The sequence below is a fragment of the Mandrillus leucophaeus genome, unplaced genomic scaffold (genome assembly GCF_000951045.1).
Source record: "Mandrillus leucophaeus isolate KB7577 unplaced genomic scaffold, Mleu.le_1.0 Scaffold160, whole genome shotgun sequence".
NCBI lineage: Eukaryota > Metazoa > Chordata > Mammalia > Primates > Cercopithecidae > Mandrillus > Mandrillus leucophaeus.
In genome coordinates, this window is record NW_012101588.1 from 3,733,076 (window position 1) to 3,756,643 (window position 23,568).

At 40.8% G+C, this 23,568-nt stretch overlaps 1 protein-coding gene across 1 annotated transcript in view; it reads right to left on the reverse strand.

Moving 5' to 3' along the window:
• PPIL6 (peptidylprolyl isomerase (cyclophilin)-like 6) overlaps positions 1–23,568 on the reverse strand; it is a 38,535-nt gene that overhangs the window by 3,762 nt on the left and 11,205 nt on the right. Inside the window, 3 exon segments of the mRNA XM_011975978.1 lie at positions 3,704–3,839; positions 6,067–6,144; positions 20,036–20,092. Of these exon segments, the coding sequence (XP_011831368.1) occupies positions 3,704–3,839; positions 6,067–6,144; positions 20,036–20,092 (271 nt within the window).

Genomic DNA, 23,568 nt, shown 5'->3' on the forward strand with positions numbered 1-23,568 from the left:
ATGGTCTCGATCTCCTGACCTCGTGATCCGCCCGTCTCGGCCTCCCAAAGTGCTGGGATTACAGGCTTGAGCCACCGCTCCTGGCCAGCTGACCTCTTATCTAGCCTCCACCCTCTCCATTCTCCCCTAGGCACTAAGCTCTGCCCAGACCAGATGACTTGTAGATAAGATGCTCTCTTACTCCTCAGGGCCTCTCTGCAAAAGCTCTTCAATTTTCCTAAAATTGATTTGACTCATTGTAATTTCTAGCTTCTCTATCTGGCTAACTTCTACGTGACTTTTCACTCCTCAACTCACCTTCTCATGACACTTTCCATGACCCCCTCCCACCTTACAAGTCTCTTAAAATGAAATAATTCCCCCTCCAACTAACCCCCCTCTACCATGGGTGCATGTGAATGGAGAGCTTACAGGCTTGTTTTGTGATATTCTTTCCCTACGAGCCCACTGGGCCAGCCATGCTCTGTGGATTGCTACCGTCGTTCCTGAAGGACATTCCCAGTATCATCCATCTGAGGGATCATGTGCCTGTCTTGGATGAGATCTCTCTGGACCTTGCTAACCATGTCTGGGCTTCCAAAAGCTCAGACATACCTGGGGATACTGAGAGATGATAGGGAAGAGGCAGCTCTACAACTGGGAAGGAAGGTATCCCTGAAGGAGCTCTATTTCATTAGTTTAAATAGATTATCTAGTTGCCTATTATGTTTTACCTTTCTGCTTCTCCCTCAGCGTTCTGTAAGGTCTTGTTTAAATATTCCAGCCCAGCCTCCACTGTGATTTGCAGACTTTTTTTTTTTTTTTTTTAAATTTTGGAGATTTAAGGAATACACTGAGATCCTACTTGAGGCAGAATAGCAGAATAGAAGGAGGGCAGTGCCTCCCTGAGGCTAGAGTGACGATGATAAAAATTAGAGATTTCCCCAAGAGGAAGGTGGATCATAGAGAACAGGAACCATCAAAAGGAGATCGAGTGCTCTCCACTCCATTGCCACCCTGTAAGGCTCTGTGTTCACTTTGGTGAAAGGAGTTGGAGTTGGAGGGTGTTTTCTTACCCGTCTCCCAATGCACCCTTTACATGGTTTGCATAGCCCATGTTTCACTGTCACATAGCTATTGGCTATTTGACTTATTTTTCATAACATACTGTAAGCTCCCTGAAGAGCAGGGATTGTACACTGTCACTCTTTTTCCCCAGCACTGAGTACCGTGAATGGCATACTGCAGGTGCCTAACAAAATTCTGTTTGAATGAGTTGAGAAAACAGCAGAAGTGAAGGCTGAACAAAGGATGTGGGGCCAGAGAGTGGAGGACCTGGAATGCCACTCTAGACTTCAGGCTGTGCAGATGTGAAGATGGTAATGGAGGCACTAAAAGTTTTAAAGCAGTCATGTTTGTGTTTGAAAAGGTACCTTTAGCTGAGATATAAAGGATCACCAGGAAGTTGGTAGAGGATAGAGACTGTCAGCAATATGACAGAGATTTAAATGATCCAAGAAATGTTATTTGGATTTAAATGATCCAAGAAATGTTATCTGGATTTAAAACTATTTTTTTTTTTTTGAAACGGAGTCTTACTCTGTTGTCAGACTGGAGTGCAGTGGTGCAATCTCGGCTCACTACAACCTCCACCTGCCGGGTTCAAGCAATTCAAGCAATTCTCCTGCCTCAGCCTCCTGAGTAGCTGGGACTACAGGTGTGTGCCTCTATGCCCAGCTAATTTTTGTATTTTTAGGAGAGACGGGGTTTCACCATGTTGGCCAGGCTGGTCTCGAACTCCTGGCCTCATGATCTGCCCACCTTGGCCTCCCAAAGTGCTGGGATTACAGGTGTGAGCCACTGCGTCTGGCCTTAAAATTAATTTAATAATGCATTTTCAAACTCAGAATCCAATTTATTTGGGACCAGGGAAAACTTAAGTCATTATTTTATGTTATGCATCTATTAATGTAATGTTATCTCTTTAAAGATATCCTATGGATGAAAATACACTTTCTATTTTTTCAACCTGGAAGTATCACAGAAAGCATTACATGAAAGGAATTATTGTAGTTAAAATGAACACTGGCATGAAATTCCAGGTGCTGGAGCGTCAGTAATTATCCCTATGGAGTGGGTGGAACAAATCTAACAGTTATTCAGAAAAATCCAAACACTTTACACTATCTCAGGGAAGACGAAGTAAGCCCTGCCTCATATTCATTCAGTAACTAAAGAGAGATATGAAACACTGGCGTGATGAAAAGTATTTCCATCATCCATTTTAGGTCCACATGCCTTTAAGCATCTTGCTAACAATATTCTAATAATAACTATTACCTGTGATGTTTCCATATTTAAAATCGTTCAGTAAAAATAGTTACATGTAACTTGACTAGTTTTCATCTACCTCTTCATGATGTACATGGACAATTAATTAAATGACTTCACCTCTTCACTTCTACATATTAGTATATCTATATTATTAAGCACTGTGGTATGATTCATAGTAATAAAGAATTGATAATATCCTTAAGGCTGAAGACTGATAGGTGGATAGAGACACAGAAAGAACATTATTATGACTATGCCTAAATGGTTTCTGTTTTTATTTTTTTATTTTGTCTTATATATTTTTTTTGACGTAGGGTCTCATTCTGTTGCCCAGGCTGGAGTACAGTGGTACAATCATGGCTCCCAGGCTCAAGCAATCCTCCCACCTAAACTTCGTCAGTAGCTGGGACTACAGGCACATACCACCACACCCAGCTAATTTTATTTATTTATTATTTTATTTATTTATTTATTTTTTGAGACAGATCTTGCTCTGTCGCCCAGGATGGAGTGCAGTGCACTCATTGCAACCTCTGTCATTTGCAACCTCTGTCTCCCGGGTTCGAGCAATTATCCTGCCTCAGCCTCCCAAGTAGCTGGGACTACAGGTGCACGCCACCAGGCCTGGCTAAATTTTTGTATTTTTAGTAGAGACGGGGTTTTGCCATATTGGCCAGGCTGGTCTCGAACTCCTGGCCTCGAGTGATCTGCCTGGCTCAGCCTCCCAAAATGCTGGGATTATAGGTGTGAGCCACTGCACCCGGCCTATTTATTTATTTTTGAGACAGAGTCTTGCTCTGTCACCTAGGCTGGAGTGCACTGGCATGATCTTGGCTCACTGCAACCACCTCCCATGTTCATGTGATTCTCCTGCCTCAGCCTCTGGAGTAGCTGGGATTACAGGCACACACTACCATGCTTAACTAATTTTTGTATTTTTAGCAGAGACGGGGTTTTACCATGTTGGGCAGGCTGCTCTGGAACTCCTGGCCTTAAGTATTTCACCTGCCTTGGTCTGCCAAAGTGCTGAGATAACAGGCATGAGCCACCATGCCCGCCCAGCTAATTTTTAATTTTTTTGTAGAGATGGGGTCTCACTGTGTTGCCCAGGCTGGTCTTGAACTGGGCTCAAGCAATTCCCGACCTCAACCTCCAAAAATGCTGTGATTACAAGCCTGAGCCACTGTGTCTGGCCATTTTCTGTGTTTTTATAGATAGCAAACTTCTTTGCAAAATATTTCTTAAATACTTTTGTCTCTATTTGTATTATTTTTGCATTTAAGCCCTATTTTTAGCTACCTATACACTATATACAATACTTATCCAAATATTTTTAAATGACATTTTTACAGGTGTGAATATTATATAGACAGATCTACAATATACATACCCAAAAGCCACAAATTTTCTATCTAGATAAGGAGTTGCTTGCAGTGTGATATAGAATTGTGACCCGTTGCTGTGACGGCCTTTGTTGGCCATTCCAAGTACTCCTCTTTTATTATGAGGAACTGAAAAGTTTTCATCTGGGAAAAACAATAATCAGTAGGTCATTAGCACATTTCTATTATCTCAATTTATTGTAACATATAAGGAACAAATAGAACCCTTGGTAACACTCTCAATCATATTTATCAATGGATTCCAAATTGTAAATACTCTATTTATTTCAAATTACTTTCAAACATTCAAAGGGGCTGTTAAAAAAAATAAACTGTAAAACCTCATTAGAACTATTGGAGCATTCAGTTTTAGTTTGTCTTTACCATAAACAAGTGTGCTAAGAAAATTAATAATGTACAAGGAAATATATACAGTATTCTAATCAAGAATAAAGGTCAGCAAACTTTCTCGTGCTGTTTTGGTATTTCTTTCAAACTACCACCATGCTCATTAAAAACACCACCTCTGAGAAGTCTTCCGTGGATCTGACCTTTCCCCTGAACCCCAAGCATCTTACACATAGTTCTTGGACAGTCCTTTTAACACTCTATGTAATTATTGGTTTACATGACGTTTCTTCTCTAGTAGGTGAAGGCAGGAACTGTGTCTCCTCGTGGCTTTGGCTCCAGGCTTCCTAGCACATTGATTGGCATAAGTGTGGCCCTAAATGTTTGGGCAGATTTCCATTCCATGTACTTTCCCATTCCATGTAGTTTTAAAATGTTGATGATGAAAGGAAATTAATTATGTTTATTTTTAGTAATCTTCAAATAAATTTTAATCTGAAACCTTGTTTGGATCGACCAAGATTTTGTGGAAAGCAATAGCTATTTTAGCGTAAGATTTTGAAGTAAAAGGAGTTGTATGGTGATTATCAGGCAACCAATTTGAAGACGTACCATTCCCAGCTTTGCCTCCAAGTTCAAATACACAGAATGAAATAACGGATGAGAAATTCAGTGAAAATTTTCCTTCAATAACTCATAAATTTCTGAGAATAACTGAGAAATATGAATATTAACTGTCTATAAGATTTTATTAAACTACAATTGCTGTTACTATTTTAAGTTTCAAAACTAAGCAAACTAAGTGATTAAGCCATACCTGGGGTAGTTTCTTTCAGCCTGTTAAGTTGCAAACTGAATAAAGACCCCTGAAACCTTATGAAATGCTAATGAGGCATTTTTGAACAAATAAGTCTATATAATTACGCTGATGCTCCTTATTCATTTCAGTGAAATAAAGAAAAAAGCTCATTAATTTCACAGAAAATTGCATGAAATGGAAATCTGCCCACAGCAAAGATTCAGAGAGTTTTAACAGAATGGTATTTGTCATTGCTTCTACATATTCTGATTTATTTTTCTTAAATTCTGTAAAAATTGGGAAGAAAATTGATAGAGTTGTAACATTTTTATCAAAAATTTTGTGATTGTGGGAAATGTTAAAGCAGTTAATCATAATACCTATCAAAAAAATTGGTACCTATGTGAAAGCCCATGTATAAAACAGTTCAAAAAGTGCCTAGAGCAGCCAGGCACAGTGCCTCACACCTGTAACCCCAGCACTTTGGGAGGCCAAGGTGGGTGGATCGCTTGAGGCCAGGTGTTCGAGACCAGTCTGGCCAACATGGCAAAACCCCGTCTCTACTAAAAACACAAAAATTAGCTGGGCATGGTGGTGCATGCCTGTAATCCCAGACACTTAGGAGGCTGAGGCACAAGAATCGCTTGAACCCAGGAGGTGGAGGTTGCAGTGAGCTGAGATTGCGCCAATGCACTCCAGTCTGGGTGACAGAGAGAGACTCAGTCTCAAAAAAAAAAAAAAAAAGAAAAAAAAAAAATGCCTAGAGCCCTCTCATCTCCTGAACACATTTATTTAGGAGAGCATGGAAATCCTTAGAGACAATTTGAGAAGCATTGCTATAAAGGGACAGAATAAATTATATTTTTAAAAGGTGCAGGTAGTCGCTGACTTAGAAACTTAAAAATGTATGGACCTGAAAAAAAGTGTGAAAACTAAATGACTATGTGTGGATTCTCTAAGTCCAGAATGTGTATGTGAATCTTAAGAACTTGAGGCTATGCTACTTCCAGTCAGGCAGTAATGCCAGGGCCTACGGAAACCACTCAGTGGTCATGCCATAACTGGCCTACTTGGCATGATCTTGTATGCATCAAATAAAATGATGTGTAAGAAAGAACCATTAACTCTAACTAGCTTTGCAGACATAAAGTATTACAAGAGTAATTTACATGTTCTTTTGTTCTGCCGCGTCTCTCCGACTCAACTCTTTAACCGTCTGCTCACCTCAGTATTTCTCGATCTTCCCAACCCCTCTGCTTTCCTTCTGCCTCTTTTCACTTCTCTTCAAGCTTCCATAAAGCTCTAAAATTCAAGAGCTATAATTTTAATTTAAATCAAATTTAATTTTTTTAGAGAAGGCATTGTGCTAGTTGTCCAGACTGGTCTTGAACTCCTGGGCTCAAGGGCTCCTGTCTCAACCTCCTGAGTAGCTGGGACTACAGGTGTGTGCTACCACACCTGGCTAGCTATAATTTTTTTTAAAAAAAAATTATTTACTAATGTAAAGTTCCCTGATTTTTTTTCTAATAGTAAATTTTTGGTACATTTTATTTAACACTTAAAACATTAAGTTGCTTTATACTTCCATGATAACAAAATGCACCCTTTGGCAGTAAACAGCACTGCTGAAGGCGGCTGAGCCTCTTCAGGTTTAAATAGAGTGAAAGCCCCCATAGAGGAATTTTTGTCCTCTTTGTTTGGTGAGGAGTGAGGCCACTGGTCAGTAGATAGGTTTGATTCAAGCCTATTTTCTCCTGAGTGTTTCTGCCAGGGATAAAGTATGAGTGGGAACAACCTACACAGAAACCAATAGCTGAAACTTGCCTGAGTAGAAGGAGCCTATTTATTTAGGACTTTAAAAGTTGTGATTCAAAACAAAGCAAAACAGACTTTCCCTAGGTTAAAAAAAAATTAACTCGTTTATAAAATAATAATCTAATTAAATGATACATTATTTATTGCATTATTTTTGTGTTAAGCTTAATAAAAGTGAATTTTGTGGTTGCAGTTTTTCGCAGCCCCGGTTTTAATTCTGCATCTCATGGAAATAGGACCCCATGAGAGAAATGTGGAGGAAGGACTGGCTGGCTGCTGCCTTCACATTCCCGGGCAGGTGAAGGGATGAGGGAGACAGACCCATGCCTTAGCTGTTCTGAGGACTAGCCGTGCTCTCACTTTCACAGTTACTCATCTTTCCTTCTGGAACATCTCTCCTTCCCACTTGATTGCTTCCTGGATTTTTTATAATTTTATGCTACCAGACCAACCGAATAATAAACACTTCACTGAACGCACTGGGACTCCATGGGCACAGTGAGGACAGCAAACACTCTATCTGGAGACCAAATACTACAACAGTCTGAGGAAGGGGCGAGGGATAATCAGCAGAGACTCAGGGGGGTCTAGGGGGTCAGGCGAGGAGATGAGTGAACAGATCAATCCCCTACTGGACAGGAGGCCTATGTTCCATCTGAGGCTGTGCCTCCAAGCACAAAGTATTTGGGTGCTCTGATAATGGCTGTGGGGTGGAGAGGTACAGTGGATTCTCATCAGGGATTGGGGCCAGGAGAGTCCTTTCCCCATCTGCAATGTGTTGCTGCAGATGCAACTCAAAGCTTCTCTGTGCCTCCGCGCCCAACTTTCCCAGCAGCTATTCTTTCTTTTCCCACGGCACTCAGTTCCTTCCTCTCTAACAGCAACTGGCACAGCACCTGTAGTTGATCTGTTTTAACATCTGCCTGCACAAAACCACTACAAGCCTTCAGAGTAGAAACTCGGTTATACCGTCTTTGTTGCCACAGGCCCTAGCACCATGTGGAAACCTACCTTGGAGTTTAGTATTTTATGAATGACTAAAGGAATGGTGTCACTTGCATGCTTTCATTTGATAAAGCTGTCTGCAGGAATTTGGAAGGAAAGTAGCTATTACTTTTCCCTTTCACTGTGGCCATCGATTCAATAAAGATATCTTTTCGGCTGGGCGCGGTGGCTCTTGCCTGTAATCCCAGCACTTTGGGAGGCCAAGGTGGGTAGATCACGAGGTCAGGAGTTTGAGACCAGCCTGACCACCACGGTGAAACCCCATCTCTACTAACAACACAAAAAAATCAGCTGGGCATGGTGGCACGCATCTGTAATCCCAGCTGCTCAGGAGGCTGAGGCAGGAGAATCACTTGAACCCGGGAGGTGGAGGTTGCAATAAGCCAAGATCATGCCATTGCACTCCAGCATGAGTGACAGAGAGACACTCCATCTCAAAAAAAAAATATATATATTTTTTTATATATATATATTTCTAGAACCTTTTCATTGTATTAAAATATAGACACAAAAAGTCACAGAAAACTAATGTATAAAGTTATTATAAGGCAAATACCCTTTTAACTACTATTCAGGCCAAGAAAAGAAACTTTGCCAGCCTCTGCCCAAAGTTCCTTGTCAAGCCCCTCTCTCACCCAGAAGGAACCATTCCCCCGACTTTTATATAACTATGCACTTAATGTTTCCTTATAGTTTTAACATCCAAATATGCATCCCTAAGCACTATAGCCTTTCCCATTTAAAAAAATTGGTTATGCTTTTTAAGCCTCTTTTAATCTGCAGGTTCTTACCTCCATCTCTTTCTTTTCCTTACATTTATCTATTACTAATGAACCTCAGCTGTTTAGCCTCGAGAATTTCTCCCAGTCTGCAGTCTGTTGATTGCACACATGGTACAGTCCAGCATGTTGCTCTGTCTTTTGTCCTGTCAGTTCTGCTAAAATACTTGTTTTGAAAATGCACATTTGCTTCAACTTGATGTATACATTAGGGAAAGCCTTGTGCATTATGAATTTCGCCCCCACTTACATTCTTCCACCATGAGAAACACTAGGGAAATGAAAACTGCATTCAGCTACACGGAGCCACATAGGAACACACACACCTCAGATATCTACCAGCTGCTCTGGAGCTGTGCTGAGCCTCTCCTACCCATATCTAGGGTTCCGCCACTTCAAAATTGCTCAAAAGCTGCAACTCTTCCCATGCCCACCTTCACGAACTTCAGGTCTTTTACAAGGTATGTATGTTTCGTGACCATTTAACATACGTAAAACTGTATTGCTGGGTTTTTGGGGTTACTATCCTGTTTTTTAGTGCTATCAAGAAAGTTTTTCTTAAACCTCATTTTCACAATAAACTCAGTGGTTTTTATTGTACAATGCTGCAAAGTGTAGATTTTTTTGGTTTGTGTTTTGTTTTTCGAGGCAGGGTCTCACTCTGTCACCCAGGATGGAGTCCATCATGGCTCCATGATCATGATGATCATGGCTCACTACAGCCTTGGACCTCTCCAGCTTGAGATCCTCCTACCTCAACCTACCAAGTAGCTAGGACCGCAGGTGCATGCCACCATGCCCAGCTAATTTTTTTTTTTTAAGAGATGGGATCTCGTTATGTTACCCTGGCTGGTTTTGAACTCCTGGGCTCAAGCAATCCTCCCACTTCAGCCTCCCAAAGTGCTGGGATTACAAGCATGAGACACCATGTCTGGCCAAAGTGTGGAGATTTTTTAGGAACACATATGTCGCATTACAACAGAACTGACTGTATATCTTGCAAATTGGCAGCTGAGTCCAGAGGCTTAATCAGACTCATATTATTTGGTAGTGTGTTCTTTCAACAGAAGCCTCATCATGTCTGGTTGTCTCTGTTTTTGTGAAATTAGCAGACTGATGCAGCAAATGCTAAGACCCATTATTTCACTGGGGGCAGCAAAATGGTGACGTTCCAATTCTATTATTTCCTTTTCACTTATCAGTGGCAATACTTTTATAAAGAGATGTTTCCCCTTATCTACAATTTAGTACAGTTCATATAGGAAAGGTGGGTACTTGATTCTTTCCCTATACTTCCCACTTTTCATGATAAATTCATTTCCTAGTATTCCTCCAAAGGTAACCCATTAGCCTTTATTTGATAATATAATTATAAACTCACAGATTCGAAATATTTGTTGGGTTTTGATCAAATGCAATTACTATTGTTTGTGAAGCTCAAATTACTCCATCTTTGGTCAGTGAGACCCTCTTGAAATTGGCTCCTGAGGCCTGTTGGCATGACCCCAGTAATCTTTCAGAAAAGAAATCTCTGCACTTTGCAGCATTGTACAACAAAGGCCACTTTTGCTATCTAATAGAACATGAGGTTCTAGGCTCATTTTGTAGATTTCCTCCCTGAGATCTGGCATCTGCCATTTCTCCCACAGACTCTGGTTTCTTTAAGTGAGAAATGACATTTCAAAGCAACAATCTAAATTCTAGGACTACCCATTGCTACTGAGTTGTGATCATTGTTTATAGACCTTTTCAGTGAACAGAGCTATATATATAGACATTTGATACTTCTTGAGTTTAAAGTCATGTTCAGGACTATAGAATATTCTTATTAGCCTCTATTATATTTCATCTCTATCTTCTTTCTTCCACATTGAGAATCCTGATTCTCAAGGACAAAGAAAATGATGAAATTTGAATATTCCATAATTACTCAATGACTTTATCCCACATTACATATACAACAGTCTCAAAATAACAATACTAAAAATACCATCACCAGTGTACTTTACTGAGATTAACTAAAAAATAAAACTTGTATATATTCATTTTCTTCTATTTTTTAAATAGACGATATCTCCACTGCCCAAGCATATCATCATTACACAGCATACTCTCACCCTTTGAGATGGGGTCTTGCTATGTTGCCCAGGCTGGTCTCAAGCTCCTGGGCTCAAGCAATCCTCCTGCCTCAGCCTCCCAAGTAGGTGGGACTAACGGTGCATGCTGCCATACCTGGCATACTCCTCACTGAATACGGTAAAATCACAAATAATAATATGATTAATCCTCACCACCAGTTGTGTCAAGGTCTCTCTTCTTATTAATATTTGGTTGTGTGAAATTCATTCTATGGCAGATTCTGCAGAAAGGGCTAATGGCAACACTATTCCCTGAAGTCTTCCATGTTGATAAGCGTGTGTGCCCTTTATAATTCAACATCAGTTTGACTGGATATAAAATCCTTGCTCACGTTTCCTTTGCTTGAGTTCATAAATATATGATTCCACTTTCTTCTAGTATAAAGTGTTGCTGTCAAAGAATATGATAATCTAATTTTCTTTCCCTTATAAATCATTTGTTCTTTTTGCCTAGATGTCCAAATAATTTTTCAATGTCCAATAATGTTATGAACAAATAAGTCTTGGTGTTGGTTGCTCTGCTTCAAATTGTCAGGTTCATGGTATGCATTTTCAATAAGTGGTTTCAATTTTTTACAGATATTTTTATTTGAGGTATAAACATTTTCACTTGAGATATATAAATATTTTTACTTACAGTATAAACATATGCTTGAGGTATACACAATTGTCAAAATGCACCAAACATCTAAGATATATGTGTTTTATTAAAATTTAATAAATGTATCTTTGATGTTCAGTTTTATGCTGTATAATCATCTTCATGGTTGCTGGATTTGTCATGAACATTCCCAGGATAGAGAGTTCTATCTTCTGGCTTATCTGAGAAATCTCACTACCATCCCCCCGACCTCCTAACTAACAACAGTGATCTTCAAATCCCAAACCCCTACTTGTTAAATGGAACTCTCCCCCACTTAACGGATTCCACTTGAAACCCCTGCCACCATTACCTGGACCTGGGAAATTGGGTATCTATATCTCCAGTGCACTAATGATTCTATCTTTTGCATTCACTGTTGTGTTCATGCCACAAGAGCGGAAGCCTCCCTGTGATGCTCTGATTCAACTTTAGTTGCCACATTCCCAAGGCCACAGCAAGGTAAATGGGATTCCACTTGTAAGGGAAGAGACCACATATGGTGCCTTCTGGATCAGAACATATAAGGGAAAAACAACTGCCTAGTCTGGGAAGGTGGGAGTACTGTCCCCTTCTGGAAAACAAAGAGTGTCCCGCCACCCCCATTGGAACAGGGGAAATATATCTCTATAGACACAACTTCACAGCAAAGCATAAATACCACACCCCGTAGGGCTTCTGTTTGTGCCCCAACTGGCTCATTTTTGTTTGTGGCATGAATGGAAAGAAGTTACGACCTGAACTGCTCCCAACTCCCTAGGGAGTCACCTGTTCTCTTAGGAGCAGTTTTCCTTTGTATATCAAAAACTTGGAACAGAGGTGAATGTATACTGGCCACTCTTGCCCCTCCAGGAGTCACTGTCTGTAACCCCATAACACTGAAGAATACCAGAAGTAAGTGAGTAATAGGAGTAATTCTGGCAGGAATTGGCAGTGACAGGACTAGCAGCACCCTGGGGCAGCTTTGCCTACCATGAGTCAACTCTAATGAACTTGACTCAATTTAGAATCCTTAGCCACCAACACAGGTCAGGTATTAAAGGGAATTCAAGAGTCCTTAGGCTCTTTGGCAAACGCAGTTCTCGATAACAGACTAGCATTGGATTATTTACAGGATGAACACGGTGGAGTCTGTGTAGTTATTAATAAAACCTGCTGAACATATTTTAACAACTCTAGACAAGTTGAGATTAACATTCAAAAGATCTATGAACAAGCTACCTGGTTACACAGATATAACCAGGGCACTGACCCCAACTATAGCTGGTCAACTATCAAGTGCTTTCCCAAGTCCCACCTGCTTTTTACCTCTCGTAGAACCTTGGATAGTTATCTTTTTGTTTCTAATTTTTGGCCCTTGCTTATTTAACCTCTTAGTAAAAGTTTGTGTTTTCTAGATTACAACAGTTCCAGGTAAAAAACAATGCTGGCACAAGGCTTCCAACCCATCCCATCTACTGACCTGGAGAATTAAAGTGTCCTGCCTGTGGGCCCCTTACATCAGGTATCCAGAGATTTTTTTACTCCTCCAGTGCTAGGCAGGGCCTATCCTAGGCCCATGAGCTCAGCAGGAAGCAGTTACAGAAGACTGGCCTTTACCCTTCTGCAGCCCCCTTAAGATTAAGGAGGAGGACCTAATTTCTGAGGGGGAGATGAGGTAGGAGGCAGGACTTGACTCCAGAGGTGGGGCTCAGACAATGGACCAGATTGAGGACTAGCTAAAATAGGGCCAGGGTGAAAGCACCTTTCAATCAGACCTGTCCATCAGTATGCCATGTCAATTTACTGTTGTCATGGCAACACCTGGGCGTTATTGGTCTTTTCCATGGTATCTAATGATCCAAAAGTTACTATCCCTTTCCTGCATAAACTGCCCCTTAATCTGCATGTAATTAAAAGTGGGTATAAATGTGACTGTAAAACTGTCCTGAGCTGCTACTCTCTGTCTGCAGGTTAGCCCTGCTCTGCAGGAGCAGTCACGGAGCTATAACACCACCAGAGCTGTAACACTGCCTGTTCAATAAAGCTGTTTTCTTCTAAAAAGGAATTACCAATGACATTCTTCATGGAAATAGAAAAAACAATCCTAAAATTTACATAGAACCACCAAAGACTCAGAATAGCCAAAGCTATCTTAAGCAAAAAGAACAAAACTGAAGGAATCACATTACCTGACTTCAAATTATACTACAGAGCTATAGTAACCAAGACAGTATGGTACTGGCATAAAAACAGACACACAGACCAAGGGAACACAATAGATAACCCAGAAACAAATCCACACACTCATAGTGAACTCATACTCATTTTCGACAAAGGTGCCAAGAACATAAGCTGAGGAAAATACTTCAACAAATAATACTGGGAAAACTGGATATCCATATGCAGAAGAATGAAACTAGACCCCTACCTCTCACCATATACAAAAATTAAATCAAAATGGATTAAAGACTTAAATATAAGCCCTCAAGCTATGAAACTACTACAAGAAAACATCGGGGAAACTCTCTGGACAAATGGGATCATATCAAGTTAAAAAGCTTCTGCACAACAAAGGAAACAATCAACAAAGTGAAGAGATGGCTGGGTGTGGTAGCTCATACCTGTAATACCAGCACTTTGGTAGGCTGTGGCGGGCAGATCACGAGGTCAGGAGTTCAAGACCAGCCTGGCCAACATGGTGAAACCTTGTCTCTACTAAAAATACACAAATTAGCCAGGCGTGGTTGTGTGCGTCTGTAATCCCAGCTATTTGGGAGGCTGAGGGAGGAGAATTGCTCGAACCCAGGTGGCAGAGGTTGCAGTGAGCTGAGATGGCACCACTGCATTCTATCCTGGGTGACAGAGTGAAACTCTGTCTCAAAAAAACAAACAAAAAACCCACAGAAAATATGTGTAAACTACCCATCTGACAAGGGATTAATAACCAGAATATATAAGGAGCTCAAATAACTCTATAGGAAAAAAACCTAATAATCAGATTACAAAATGGGCAAAAGATTTGAATAGACATTTCTCAAAAGAAAATATACAAATGGCAAACAGGCATATGAAAAGGTGCTCAACACCACTGATCATCAGAGAAACATAAACCCAAACTACAATGAGATATCATCTCACTCCAGTTAAAATGGCTTTTACCCAAAAGACAGGCAATAACAAATGCTGGCAAGGATGTGGAGGAAACGGGACCCTTGTACACTGTTGGTGGGAATGTAAATTAACCACTATGGAGAACAGTTTGGAGGTTCCTCAAAAAACTAAAAATAGAGCTACCATATGATCCAGCAATCTCACTGCTGGGTATATACCCAAAAGAAAGGAAATCATTATATCAAAGAGATATCTGCACTCCTATGTTTGTTGCAGCACTGTTCACAGTCACCAAGATTTGGAAGCAACCTAAGTGTCCATCAACAGATGAATGGATAAAGAAAATGTAGTACGTATACACAATGGAGTACTAGTCAGCCATAAAAAAGAATGAGATCATGTCATTTGCAACAACATGGATGGGACTGGAGGTCATTATGCTAAGTGAAATAAGCCAGGCACAGAAAGACAAACATAACATGTTTTCATGTATTTGTGAGATCTAAAAATCAAAACAAATGAAATCATGGAGACAGAGAGTAGAAGGATGGTTACCAGAGACTGGGAAGGGTAGTGGGGGTTAAAGTGGGGTGGTGGGGATGGTTAATAGTCACAAAAAAAATAGAAAAAATGAATAAGACCTTATATTTGATAGAAAAACAGGGCGACTACAGTCAATAATAATTGTATCTTTTAAAATAAAAGTGTATAATTGGATTGTTTGTAACACACAGGACAACTGCTTGAGGAGATGGATACCCTATTTTACATGATGTGATTATTTTGCATTGCTTGCCTGTATCAAAATATCTCAAGTACCCCATAAAGATATACACCTACTATGTACTCACAAAAATTAAAGCAAACAAAAAAATTCCTCTGCCTACCTTGTACTTCTTTCAGGACATATGTTGTATTTTTATTTCCTCTTGTGTTCCTTGTGGTTTACTCACTTCTGAAATTATTTTTCTTTCATTGCTTTCCTCAGCCCTTCTTTCCTCAGCTCTGTCACATCATGTTTAAGTTTTTCTAATTCTGATTTATGACCTCTTTCATGTCTTGTGTCATTTTCTTAATGTCTTTTAGCTTGCTGGAGTGCAGTGGTGCAATCTTGGCTCACTGCAGCCTCTGCCTCCCAGGCTCAAGCGATCTTCCCACCTCAGTCTCCTGAGTAGCTGGGATTACAGGTGTGCACCACTATGCCCAGCTAATTTTTGTATTTTTTGTAGAGATAGGGTTTGCCATGTTGCCCAGGCTTCTTTTAGCTTATTTTGATATAGACTGTTACAGTTTTGATCTACAGTTGACCCTTAAACAATGTGGGGGTTAGGGACACCAACCCCTTGGAGCAGTCAAAAATCCACATATAACTTTTGACTCCCCAGTAACTTAACTACTAATAGTCTGCAACGGACTAGATGCCTTATCAGTAACATAAACAGTCGATTACATATATTTGGTGTGCTATATGTATTGTATACTGTATCCTTACAATAAAATAAGCTAAAGAAAATAAGATGTTATAAAGAAAATCATAAGGAAGAGAAAATATATTTACTATTCATTAAGTGGAAGTGGATCATCTTAATGGTCTTCATCCTTGTCACACTGAGTAGGCCGAGGAGGAGGAAGAGAAGGAGTTGGTCTTGCTGTCTCAGGGGTGGCAGAGGCAGGGGTGGATGAGGTGGAAGGGGAGGCAGGAAAGGCAGGCACACCTGTGTAACTTTACGGAAATACATTATAATTTCTGTTTGACTTTTTGCTTTTTCATTTCTCTAGTAATGTTTCCATACAGTATCAATCCTTCTTCCACTCTTTGCTTTAGTTTCATTGCTCTTATCATAAAAGGGTCTATGTTGTAAAAGAAGTCAAAAGTAGTCTTGAGTAACTGGAACCCTTCCGCCAGATTGTCTAGTGTTGATTTGGTTCCTGACACTGCTTCTTCTATGTCTTCTTCCTCATGATCTGGCACTGGTTCGGAGGCACTCATCTCCACCAAGTCATCTTTTAATGCCTCTGCTGTGGTATATATTAGGCCCTGAATTTCTCCAAGATCCGTATCTTGACAATGTTCACCCCTCATCTTTTTGGTTATACCCACAAATCTCTTTCATGATTTCCTTTATGGGCTCTGTCATAAATCCCATGAAGACAAGCACATCTGGACACAATTTTCTCCAGCAGAAACTTGTTTTGAGCTTGATGGCTTTCATGGCTTTTTCTATAACAACAATGGCATCTTGAATGGTATAATCCTTCCAGACTTTCATGATGTTCTCTCTATTGGGGTTCTCTTCCATGATGTTGACAATCCTTTCCATAGAGTATCATGTGTAATCAGCCTTAAAGGTCCTTATGACCCCCAAACTAGAGGCTGAATTAGACATGTTGTGTTTGAGGGCGAGTAGACCACTTTGATGCCTTCAGTGTTGAACTCATGGTGTTCTGATGGCCAGGGGCATCATCATTCAATATCAAAAGAACTTTTTAAAAGGTAGTCCCTTACTGGCAAGGTACTTCCTAACTTCAGGGAGAAAGTATTGATGGAACCAATCTAGAAAAAGGGTTCTCATTGTCCAGCCCTTTTTGTACAACCAAAGGGCTGGCAGTGTGTTTAGGTTAGCAGCTTTATGGTTAGGGGTAGTCTGGATCATAAACCCAACTGCATTGGCACAAAACAGTACAGTTAGCCTATTCCTTTCTGCCTTAAATGCTAGTGCTTACTTCTCTTACTCATAAATGTCTTTTGTGGCTTTTTTTTTTTTTTTTTTGAGACAAGAGTCACTCTCTCTCCTAGGCTGAAGTGCAATGGCGCGATCTCGGCTCACTGCAACCTTTGTCTCCTGAGTTCAGCGATTCTCCTGCCTCAGCCTTCCAAGTAGCTGGGATTACAGGCACCTGCCATCACACTCGGCTACGTTTTATATTTTCAGTAGAGACAGGGTTTCACCATGTTGGCCAGGCCAGTCTTGAACTCCTGACTTCAGGTGATCCGCCCGCCTCAGCCTCCCAAAGTGCTGGGATTTCAGGTGTGAGCCACCACGCCCGGCCTTTTGGTGGCTTTTTTTTTTTTTCCAGAATAGGTCACTTTTGTCTGCCATAAAACTTGTTCAGGTAGGTATACTTTTTCCTCTCATTTTGTTAATGACATCTTGGAATTCATCTTCTGCCTCTTGGTCAGAAGAAGCTCCTTCTCCTGTTATCTGGACATTTTTAAAGCCAAACTTTTTTCTAAAATTATCAAGCCATCTTTTGCTGGAATTAAATTCTCCAGTTTTAGGTCTTTTACCTTCCTTTTGTTTTAAGTTGTCATATAATAGCTTTGCTTTTTCTCAAATCATATTAGAGTCTATAGTTCTGCCTTTCTTATAGCCATCCTGTGCCCACATAAAAGTTGCATTTTCAATACAAGACAAAAAAGGTATTTTGCAGGCTAGGCGTGGTGGCTCACACTTGTAATCCCAATGACTCAGGAGGCCAACTCAGGAGGACCACTTGAGCCCAGGAGTTGGAGACCAGCTTGGACAACAGAGCAAGACCCCATCTCTATAAATTTTTTTCTTTTTTAATTAGCCAGCATGGTGGCATGCAACTGTAGCCCTAGTTACCTGGGAGGTTGAGGCAGGAAGATCCCTTGAGCCCAGGAGTTTAATGTTACCACGAGCTATGATCACTCCATTGCACTTTAGTCTGGACGACAAAGTGAGACACTGTCTCTTAAAAAAAAAAAAAAAAGGTAAAAGTATTTCACAAAAAAGTGCAAGGTTTTCACACCTGATGGTATAGCTGCAGTGGCAGCGTCTCCAAAAAATGCTCTCATATATTTATTGAAAACAAGCCAAGCTAGGTGGTAGTCCAAGTAGGCAGCAGTCCCACCTACTCAGGAGGCTAAGGTGGGAAGACTGCTTGAGCCCAGGAGTTCAAGTCCAGCTTGGGGAACATAGTGAGACCCTGTCTCTATTTTTTTTTTTTTTAAAGACACTGTAAGTTTCTTTAAGTGGACTCGTACAGTTCAAATCCATGTTGCTCCAGGGTCAACTGTATCCTTTGAGCATGTCTTTCTAGGGTACATTCATTATCAGTGCTGATGTTACTCTGCTCCTTATTCTCTTTATTCTTATAATCACCTTGAAACTTCCATTGTTCATTTTAATATAAAATTAGTGTAACAGTGGTCAGAATCAAAATGTACTCATGTGTGTTTAAAAAACGCTGACAAATAGAGCCAAGGAAAGCTATGAACAGAGAACTCTCACACTTGTATGCCTGGTAACAAAACAATCACAAAGAACTACAAAAGCCACAACCTTGCATAAAGGCCATTGCAACCTTATGCAGGAAATATTAATACTTCTGCAGGGACACCTGTCCAGTCCAACCTTGGACCCTTGTTACTGATCGCTGTAGCCAAGGATAATAATTTCAAAACAATAATGAAATCTTCCCCAATTTTCCTTTAAAACCCTTTCTCTCCCTTTACCTTCCTGAATATGCACATCGTTTCCTACGGCACACGTATGCCTACTGCAATGCCCTATTCCTGAAGAAACATCATTTTCTTTCAGAGAACCTCTCTTTGTTATATAGGGTGACATTAGTTTTTCTAAATATCAGAGGATATGTCTTTAGAAAGAACGTAGATTTTCTAGTTTCAAAAAGCTCCCTCTTGCATGTTGAAAATCTTGCATGTTGAAGCATGTGGCTTTCTTCCTTAAATTTCTGGCTCTGTTCCTATTCCCTCTTTGTCATGATTGTCCCTGTATCCTGGTTAATTTTGATGCCATTCCCAGCAGTTCCACCTGCATGGGAGACTGTCCTAGAAGAGAGCCTTGTCAGATCAGTTTTGAGAGTGTACAGGGGTTAGACTGCTCCTGCCTCTTCCAACCTTCCTGGGGGACCCTTGTACTCACACACTATTGGCTACTTAGGGGATCCTAAGTGCCCTATTCTTGGGAAGCCCTGCCCTCTTCCACACTGTTGGTTTGTTGTTTGTCTTTACCTGTTTGTATTTTGGAATTTAGGTAGATTCCTTGTCACCTACTTTTGTTGTAAATGTTATACAGGATTTTTCTACCGACAGCAATCTTTTCTTTTTTTTTTGAGACTGAGTCTCACTCTGTCGCCCAGGCTGGAGTGCAGTGGCACCATCTCAGCTCATTGCAACCTCTGTGTTCCAGGTTCAAGTGATTCTCCTGCCTCAGCCTCCTGAGGAGCTGGGAGGCCTGCGCCATCATGCCTGGCTAATTTTTGTATTTTTAGTAGAGACGGAGTTTCACCATATTAGCCAGGCTGATCTCGAACTCCTGACCTCAAATGATCCGCCCACCTCAGCCTCCCAAAGTGCTGGGATTATAGGCGTGAGTCACAATACCTGGCTACCTGACAGCAATCTAAATAGAATGATTATCAAGGTACCAGTTCTAAGTATCAGCACGGAAAATTACAAGCCCTAAAAATATAAATTCCCTTTGACTCTACAATCCTAATTCTGGGATTTATCCTGAAGAAATAATATCATTAGGTAAGTGAAAAAAATGTGTGCATATGAAGCTGCTCTGGTCGGGCCTTAGGGTGCTTCCCCCCAATCTGCTCATTTTTAACTCTTGCTTTTACTGTTAAGTATTGCCCCCAGTGATATCTTATCTGGAATCGTGAAACTGTCCAGTCCTGTTAAGTTTGAATAATCAACTAATATATAACTAACAAAATGTAAAGATACATACCTTCAAATGTTGGTCCATAAATCGACTCTCCATTATCTCCTTTTCCATACACTATATCTGAGAAATAGCAATAAATAAACATTAGACTTTTGAGACGAAAAGATTTAGGATGCAGTAATGACAGGGAAAAAATGTTGCTTTAAATGATGATTCCAAGGCTGAGGTGGGATGATCACTGGAGCCCAGGAGTTTGAGACCAGCCTGAGCAACATAATGAGACTCTATCTCCATTTAAAAAAAAAAAAAAAAAAAGGAATCAGCCAGGTATGGTAGCTTATGCCTATAATCCCAGCACTTTGGGAAGCCGAAGTAGGCAGATCACCTGAGGCCAGGAGTTCGAAACCAGCCTGGCCAACACAGTGAAACCCCGTCTCTACTAAAAATACAAAAATTAGCTGGGCATGGTGGCATGTGCCTGTAATCCCAGCTACTAGGGAGGCTGATGCAGGAGAATTGCTTGAACTCAGGAGGCGGAGGTTGCAGTGAGCCGAGATTGCGCCGTTGCATTCCAGCCTGAGCAACAAGAGTGAAACTCCATCTCAAAAAAAAAAAAAAAAGAATACAATATGATTCCACTTATACCAATGAATAAAGTTACCTAATTGTTCAATATCCATACTACGAAAAATTACTATAATAATTTCACTTGTATTTTGTAAGCACTTTTACATTCACAATGCAAACTTTTGAAAGGATGAAGCATTAAATTATAATTGTGGCCACAATTTTTCAAAAGTATGTTCACATAAATCCTGCTTACTTCATAAATTATTCCACAGTCCATCGTGCTTTTCTGAAATTAAGATTAAACTAAGAGGCTAAAACAGGAAAAGTAAGTTATTTTTAGAATATGTATAAAAAATGGAGCCGGGCGCGGCGACTCACACCTGTAATCCCAGCATTTTGGGAGGCCGAAGCAGGCAAATCACTTGAGGCCAGGAGTTTGAGACCAGCCTGGCCAACATGGTGAAACCTGTCTCTACCAAAAATACAAAAATTAGCTGGGTGTGGTGGCTGGTGCCTGTAATCCCAGCTACTCGGGAGGCTGAGGCAGGAGAATCGCTTAAACCCAGGAGGTGGAGCTTGCAGTGAGCCAAGATCGCGCCACTGCACTCCAGCTCGGGTGACAGAGCAAGACTCCATCTCAAAAAAAGGAAAAGAAAAAAAGAATATGAATAAAAAATACATGCTGCAAACAGAATTCATGTTCAAAATTTCATATCCTGTAGTGATAACTCATTTATTTACCTAGTGTATTGGAAATAAAGTTTCCTATAATGTAACAAGTTTTTTTTCAGGTGTTCACATGCTATGCATATTTTGGTTTAGGCAATGCTCCCACTATAAAAAGACTCCATGAACAAGTTATTTTTTATCTATCCACAGCTAAAAGAGGAGCAAAGCTAACTCTAGTGAAAAGAGTGGGCTCTGAGGTCTGTCCTCTCTCCCCCATCCTCCCCATCAGTACCTCTCTACGAACTTCAGCTCTACTCCGCTCCCTCCTTTAATACAGTGCTCAATAAATGTTTATTGATGGACTACGCTTTTTAAAGTCAGTATGAGCAATTTATCTATAATAAAAGTGTGTGTGCTATTTTTCAAAGAAAACTGATGCAACATCAAGCATGTAAAAAGAATTTATCCCAGAAAGGCCATGCAGCATTTAAATTATACTATTTCGAAAGCTGGCTCAGAAGTTAATTGATAAGCCTTATTAAGTCTCCACCCCGACTCACCTAACACTCAGCCACAGTTCACTACACAGCCCCAGGCAACTCTCGACAGGAAGCTGTCATGGCTGAAGGCTAAATCTGGAAATGGGGAAGCTGAGGGCCCCCCCTCATCAATTCCTTCAGATCCTAGGGGTTGGTTCTCTCAGGGAACTCCGCCCAGGTGGTCTTCTCCCCTGCCAACTTACCTACCCATTGGTCACATTCCTTTACCCCCTCCCTCCCACACTCACCAACATTACTCTTGTCCTCTGCTTCAGATCTCATAGGTGAATATTTTATATTGACACCATTTCAATCTGTATTTACTATTCTTTTTTTGTGGCCACAGTCCACCCTCTTGAATTCAGCCCTGTATATCTGATATTATTGCTATACTTCTGACAACAAATTCAGAGTGCCGAATACTGGTTTAAGCAAACTTTAAAGTCAGATGATTTTGATGAAAATGTTGATGTTGGTTACTTTTTCCAAGACTGTTTGCTTATCTGTATAAACAGGGATAATGGTAACTGCCTCACAGGTAGCTCTGAGGATGAAATGAAATAACACAGGTAGAGCACTCGGGCAGTGCCTGGCAGAATGTCATGCCCATGTAGCATCACATGCTTCTAGAATGCCCCCTCTCATTATCATCATCTTCATCATTCTGTTCAATATGATGATGATGATAATAAAATGCATTAAATTTATCTCAAAAGATCCTTCTGAACTCACACTGAAGAAATGTCTTATGAATAGAGGAAATGTGGTAAGGGCCTTTGGTGTTCTAGTTCTATTTGATAATATAAAACAACTCATTCTGGAGAAGAGCTCTGAATGTACAGAATGTGGCCAGGTACGGTGGCTCATGCCTGTAATCCCAGCACTTTGGGAGGCCGAGGTGGGAGGGTTGTTTGAGGCCACGAGTTCAAGACCAGCCTGGGCAGTATAGTGAGACCCTGTCTCTACAAATTTTTTTTTTTTTTCGAGACAGAGTCTTGATCTGTTGCCCAGGCTGGAGTGCAATGGCACCATCTTGGCTCACTGCAACCTCCGCCACTCGGGTTCAACCAATTCTCCTGCCTCAGCCTCCTGAGCAGCTAGGACTACAGGCACGTGCCACCACGCCCAGCTAATTTTTGTATTTTTAGTAGAGATGGGGCTTCACCATATTGGCCAGGCTGGTCTCAAACTCCTGACCTCATGATCCACCTGCCTTGGCCTCCCAAAGTGCTGGAATTACAAGTGTGAGCCACCGTGCTCAGCCTACAGAAATTTTTAAAAATTAGCTGGTCATGGTGGCATGTGCTGGTAATCCCTGCTACTTGAGAGGCTGAAGTGGGAGGAGTTCAAGGCTGCAGTGAGACCTATGATCATGCCATTGCATTCCAGCCTGGGTGATAGGCTAAGACCCATGCCTATATTCCCAACACTTTGGTAGGGCTGAGGCAAGAGGATTGAGTCTTTGAGTCCAGGAGTTCAGGACCAGCCTGGGCAACATAGAGAGACCCTCTCTTTACAAAAAATTTTTTTTAATTTGCCAGGCATGGTAATGTGTGCCTGTAATTCCAGCTACTTGGGAAGCTGAGGTGGGAAGATCACTTGAGTCCGGGAGGTTGAGGCTGCAGTGAGCTGTGATTGTGCCACTGCTCTCAGCCTGAGCAACAGAACAAGACCCTGTCTCAAAAAAAAGAATGTGGGAATGCCTTCATTTCTCTCGAATACATTCAAAGTCACATAATAATACACACTGGAGGTGGACCTTATAAATATAAAAACACATACTTGATTAGAACCCTAGTAGTTAGAAAAACACAGAAA